At 35.1% G+C, this 6,943-nt stretch overlaps 1 protein-coding gene across 1 annotated transcript in view; it reads right to left on the bottom strand.

The window, feature by feature from the left end:
* Positions 1-2,076: 2,076 nt before the first annotated feature.
* tmem245 (transmembrane protein 245) overlaps positions 2,077-6,943 on the bottom strand; it is a 118,838-nt gene continuing 113,971 nt past the window's right edge. The window contains exon 17 of the mRNA XM_059972482.1: positions 2,077-4,551. Within this exon, the coding sequence (XP_059828465.1) occupies positions 4,506-4,551 (46 nt within the window). The 3' untranslated portion in view covers positions 2,077-4,505. The remainder of the gene's footprint in view (positions 4,552-6,943) is intronic.

The following is a 6,943-nucleotide window of genomic DNA, read 5'->3' as shown; positions in this document are numbered from 1 at the left end:
TGACCTTCTGAGTCCCTCCAGCATTTTGTGTGTGTTGCTTTGGATTTCCAGCATCTGCAGACTTTATTGTGTTTATTTTTATCTCTTGTTATCCCATTTACTAGCATTTGGTCTGTAGCCAAGGTGATTTAAGCATTGTCCGACTGAGCACTTTCATCTATTTTCTGCCTGCACAGATCTCTACCTAGTATTTCTGCTAATTTCTACTGAAAGTTTTTCCCCTTTCCTAAAATGCCCCTCAACATTTCATATAATAAAGGTTATTTTGAATGTCGTTAGTTGGGAACCATTTTGTGGATCTCTCACTGGTTGTCAGGCCCCACCCAGCTGCTGCACCTGTGAGACATAATAGGTGTCTAAAAATGGCTGCATACAAAATCTGTTGACGTATTGCTTTTAAGAGGGATGAATATCATGGTTCTGGCATCTGAATAATGCCAGGCTGTAAAAGAAAAACTCGACAACAATTTTGTCCAGGTTTTAAAGCAGGCTACAAATTTGATGTACTGGTTTAAATAATCATTTCTACAGGCTGATATTATTAGGTCTGTGACAACATAAATCATATATCTGAACATGGAGCTCAAATAGGAAATGGACTGAATGTGTTGTGTGATAATCAGTAAAATCATCTGCACCCAGGTTTAGGAAATCAAGCAATGTGTAAATTACCCATTCAGAGAACTGCAGTGTTCTAAATTAAAAATAAACAAAAATATATATAAATTCCCATGAAAAATATATACAGAAGCTGTTTTAAATATTTGTGACATATGCAAATATTAATAATCATCTTGGTTCCAGAATAATTTCCTTCTGGCCTCAGCACCTAAAGAACCCACGTACGACATGACCTCAGACAGGCGGGATATGGCAGGCAGGTAAGTCGGTGTGCTTCTTCTGTTGTTTAAATTCCCAAGGTTTCAATGCCACCCAGTGAGATTTCTGGTTGTCAGTTACATTTCTTCATGGAGTCTTTGAGCACTGTGGCAATAAAGTTAACGTTGACAGCCAGTGAGAACCGTTCATCTAAGGAGTTTGTACTTTCTCCCCATGACCCCTCGGGTTTCCTCCCACTTTCCAAAAGATGTACAGGTTAGTGGGTTATTTGGTCACATGGGTGTAATTGCATGGGCCAGAAAGGTCTGTTACCATACCATATTCTAAATAAATTAATGAACATCAGTGGCTCTGCTAAAGGAAGTTTGCAGTGCAGCTATTGAGTCAGAGGCCATGCCATCAGTAATTTGCTGAAATACAAGTGATGCTTGGTGATTGTTGGCAATGGTACTATGCTTGAGCTGGCAGGAACAAAAGTAAGTACTGCCTGTACTGTAGTGTGAATGGTTTGGCTGGAGAACATTACTTGTTTAGTTGCCAGTGACAAAAGTATAATTGATAATACTTTACGATTATGTTAGTATTTCTAGGCTTCATTTATCTGCTACATTCCTGTCACCTTTGTCAAAATGTCTGAAAGATGATGTAATAGTTATTAAAATTAAGTTTATATCTGACATCTGTAGACCTATTAATTTATTTCTAGAAATAAATTAATCAGGTTTACTGTGCATACCTGTGTTAGACATTTTCCAGACATTTCCTTTCAAGTAGACTGGTTGTCATGTTTCAGGATTAATTCTAGTAACTAAAAGCAGCAGTCCTTTAAAGCAATTTGTTATAATTTTAGCCTTTTCATTACTTGCTGAAAGTGAAAAGACTGTAAAAGCAAGAACAGAAATGTGCCAAAATGCAAATCTTTACAAGTATGTAAATGACTGGAGTGATATTTGAAACGTACAAAGCTTTGCCTTAATTTCAATGATGTGGATTGTGCTAGCAAAGTCGGTATTTGCTTGTTTCTAATTTCCCTTGCCATCATCTTGAGTCCCTCTAGAATTTCTGCTGATGGTTCTCCCATAGTATCATTGGGGTTGAGAATGCCATGATTGTGATGAAGGATTAGGGACTGTTTTGCCCTGTCCATCACCTCAAGACAGCTTCATAATTCAAGAATAATATCAAAGGATTGTTGGTAATGCTGCTCAGGATACAGAAATATACTTAAACATGGAAAAAATTTCATTTATACTTTATTTTTGAATCCATTCAGTTTAGACAGGTTACAATTAGCTAGCTCAAATCTCTTGCAAATAAGATAACTGAACAGCACAATTTCTTATTTTTTGTATGATAATGTATCAAACAATTAAAATAATTTGGAGAAACCATGATAAATTCATGACCTAAAAAGTTTATAACAAATATACTGATACATATGAACCAAGCAAAATTAAGTATCAGTATCAGTATCACACACATGGAATTCCTCAGCCAGGATCCACTGCTAATACAGTCAGAAGGGAACATCTATAACAGGAGTTCTCAACCTTTTTTCAATGCCATGGACCCATAACATTAACTGAGGGGTCCGTGGACCCCAGGCTGGGAACCCCTGACACTTAAACTAATTGATGTAAACTGAACCATTCAAACATTTACACAAAACTTTCAGATTGTGTACCATACAAATTGTAAATTACCAATTGGAATCGTCTGCTAATAAAAAAAACACAGCCAGTGTAAATGAGTTCTTCCATCTGAATCCTAATAATGCATTCAACTACATTAGAAGTGCCCCAAATTATAATGTGTTTACAGATTTTATGTCTTTATAGTTATTGTCTGACTAGAAACAGAAAATAATAGATGAGTAACAAATTTAAAATATTAATATAATTTTCTCCTTTCATAATATAGCTCTACATCTCTGAATAAAATCCTCAAATCAATTTGTGACTGTTAAATCCCCTCAGAAGTTAACATTTACTAAATTAAATCATAGAATAGTCTGCTTATTAAATCATTTTGCTACTTTTACAACTTTATAGACGAGAATAAATTGGCATTGGTCTACATTCTTTTGTGAAATTAATATATTCATCTTTCAACATTTATAAAAAAAAATGGTATTTCAGTCTAACTCCTCCCAGCCTTCCATTCAATAGTCTTAAAATTTGTCAGTTCTTTGAAAATAAACTGTAAGTCAGTGCTTAATTATGATTGAAACATACAAGAATCACACTTATTATCACCCCATTGAGTTGACCAGAATGTACTTGTGGGCTCCATACCAAATTCAAGGCAATGTGAATCCAAACTTAAAAAGTGGCCTAAAATACATTAAAGCATTTGCAAGAAAAACATTTGAAATCAATCCAATATATAGCAGCACCACCTTTTAAGTCGTAAATGTAACTTCCAAGGACACTGTCATGTGCCTAGGTTAGAGATTTCATTGTGATACACATTTGGCATGGAATTACTATCAGTAAGCTTGCTATGGAGAGAAAGTGAAGAAAAACCCTTTCCACATGTGCTCTTTAAAATGCCTGAAATGGGTAAGAGGTTGCACAAATTTAATCTGTTCTTTCTCCCCTCTATTGTCAATTTAGGAGATACAGAGGCATACCATATAGAAATAGGACCATCTGCTCACCAACTATCGAACACTCATTTATTTATTCTCCCTGGATTATAACATTCACTTACACAAAGGGGCAAGTTATTATGACAAATTAATCTGCACATATTTGTGATGCAGGAGAAAACTTGGAAGAAACCCTCGTGGTTACAAGGAGAATGTGTCAGTTTCACACAGACAATGCGGGAAGTCAGGATTGTACCCAGAACACTGGAATTGTGGTACTAAGTATTCAACAAAAAAACTTTAGTGTACACTCTATGGGAATTAAGGGCATTTTGAATGGGTGGCAAAAATACCATGAAATCCTACTGTACTGTCCTATATCCCAAGTATCTCTGGTAAAACTTTTACTTACAGTACAATAATTTCAAATATCATTATTGTAGATTAAACTGAAGCACTGCATAACTTCAAGCAACAGGAATCAAGGAGTGACTATTAAAGAGGGAAATAATTCAGGAACATCAAAATAGAGAAAGATTTAGTAACTTAACTGTATTATTTGTGTACTTTTAATCACAAAAATGTTGTTTTGATTTTTGAGCGGAAGGATATAAAGACTACGTCAGCTGAGTAATTTTAAGGCTTAATCAGGCCATCTGCCCAGATATCAAGGCGTTATGGACATTTACAGAACTGAAAGTAAACAAACCAATACAAAATGTTTTCAATACTTCAGCAAGCACTTAGAACATAAGAATAAAATTAAATTAAAACAGCATTTCAACCTTTCTTCATATCAAACACAGCTAAAGAACTATAATAACTGGAGATCGTATGAAAACTAAGGTTCAGGAGTTACAAAGATAAACTCTGGATTGTATTCTTGATAGTTATGTGCAAAATATTGTGAAGCAGATTCCTTATGCCCATCTGGTGTGAATGACATCTTCCTGCTAATTGCAGCTAATACAATATTCATCTTTGGATGTCCAGGAAGGCCATAACTCTGAACAGTGCAGGAAAGCGACAGATAGAAGAGCCAACACTCGTCTCAGTAATAAAAGGAAACACATGGTCACTCAGTAGAAGGCTTTACTTCCTCAGCACTATCCCCAAAAGGCCTGAAATGCAAACAAACACATCAGTTATCAACATGCAAACTGACTGACTGAACAATCTGCCCAGCTGATACTTTGAAAATATCTTTACACTAATGGTAAAAAAAAATCTATACTTTTCATCAAAAATTAAGCCAGTCAGAAATATCTATTTATCTTTACTAAGCCACCTGATCTAACAAAGGGTGCAGGAGTTGTTTTGTGAGCTAAGGACCAGCACCATTAGAATTAGAAATTCCTCAAACATAAGCAACTGAATTGTGCCCTGAAGCAGTAGTTTTTAGAAATGCCCTGGAAGGTATACACTGCACTATATCAACCGTACACTACAAGAGAACTGCAATAATCTACGGAGATTTTAAGAAATCCTGAAATTTCATCATTTGGCTCACGTTGTTTGTGTTCCAAATAAATTCTTTTAAAATCCCCTGGTTCACTAGAAAATTTAATATACTGGTGTGTGTATTACTAGGAACATTCACATGATATGGAGAATCAGAACTTTACTGAATTTTTTTTATATGTAGCTATCACTAGAAATAAGACAATGTTAAAATGAAATGTACAAATACCATTTGAAGTAAAATTAAATAAAGAATCAGAAATCAGAGGTAAACTATTCTTACTCATAGATTGTCTTTTAGAATCAAAAATTAAGTCTGTACAAGTCAATCCAGACACAAAAAAAAACTATTTGGAAAAAATGAATTTTTTTTTAAAAGGCTATATAAGATTGCTGGGATTGGAAACATATGGTGATGGAGTACGGGCTAAAGCAGCAGAGGGGTTGGGGGGTGGACAGTATATTGAGTGACATGAACAACCACAGCAAGGGAAGCATGGTACTGGACAGGACAAAAAGAGGAGGAAGTAAAGAGATTAAAGAGTTTGATTCCAGTAATCTGCAATGTATTGAATATTCCTATGTAATTTTACTTACCTCATTGAAACATGGGAGTATAGTTCTTCCCCTTACTTTATTGCAGCCAAGTCTTAGTCCAGGTTAATATGTTAAACCACAGGCTATTCTGTATCATCCTCTTATCAGTTAATTATGATTATGACAGCAAGTCATGAACTCACGTTAGGCACATTTGGAGAGTCAAGTTGCAGTGTTGAAGAACAGATTTTTATCAGGGAGTAAGTTATCAATGGAAAAATATTTTTTTTTAGCTGAATTCAGATTTTCTGAACTGTTTTAACCCAAGCTCCTGTACAAACAGCGATTAAGAAAGAATAGTTTCTGTTGCTACAACGATGTAACAGTCTGGAGAATTACTGGAATCATCTTTGACAGAGTTGTGCTGATTTTCAACATTTGAGTTATAATTCACTAAACAGCCCTGATAAGATGCAGTTCCCTTTCATTCTAATATATGGTTATATATATCTTTTACTATTTAAAGCGCCCAGAAAGATTGAGACATCGAGGTACATGGGAGTTCAGTGCCAACTGCCTTCCTTTTGACCCCCGCCGGAGAAGGAGCCTGTGAATGGCCTATCACCGTGTGGCTCACTGTGGCAGGTGGACAGGCCTCTCATGTGGTGCTCCTCTCTTTGGATGAATGTCAGTGATATTGTAAGATAGTATCATGATTTCGCATTTATGGTTTGGATTACTGTTTATGGGCTGTGAAATGTTCAGACTTATGGTTTTATATATTGAGTTTTTTTAATCACCTATTCCTTTTCCATTTTTGTTGTGCGAAGAGAAGTTGTTTGCAGTTTGATGTTCTGATAGTTTTTTTAAATATGGAGGAAGGGTTGCATTTGGGGGTCGACGTTTGTGTTGTTTTGTGTGGGAGAGGAGAGTTTTGGGGGTTTATGATTGGGATGCCATTTTTTTGTGCGGGGGGGGGTTGGTTTGATGTTTCTCTCTTTTCCAAAATTTTTATTAGTTTCTACATAGAAGAATAGAGTACAAGAAAGTGTATATAAAAGGTAAAAAAAATTTAAAAACTATCAATTACATTATATAAGTTCATAACAACAATCTCATTACCCCATATTCATGTAAATTAATCAATAGTTATATTGAAATATACTAATTTAATACAAAAAAAAGAATCTAACCCCTACCAAGACTGAAGCTGTTTATTAAGGAGAAAAGAAGGTAAATACCTTCTCATATAATAAAAAATAATAATAGCCAACATCTGAACTTAAATAATGAGTTGAGGGTTTTGAAAATAATTCAGAAAAGGTCCCCACTACATTTGAAAGTCTTGACGAGATTCAGAAATTGAACAACGAATCTTCTCTAAATCTAAACGTGACATTGTCACATAACCATTGAGCATGAGTAGGAGGAAAGACATATTTCCATTTAAACAAAAGCGTCCTCCTAGCTAGAAGAGAGCTAAAGGCCAAAATATGTAAATCAGATGCCTTCAGC

The sequence above is a fragment of the Hypanus sabinus genome, chromosome 6, assembly GCF_030144855.1.
Source record: "Hypanus sabinus isolate sHypSab1 chromosome 6, sHypSab1.hap1, whole genome shotgun sequence".
Taxonomy (NCBI): Eukaryota; Metazoa; Chordata; class Chondrichthyes; order Myliobatiformes; family Dasyatidae; genus Hypanus; species Hypanus sabinus.
The sequence above is the reverse complement of the archived record's forward strand: the minus strand, read 5'-3'. Positions and strand labels throughout refer to the sequence as shown.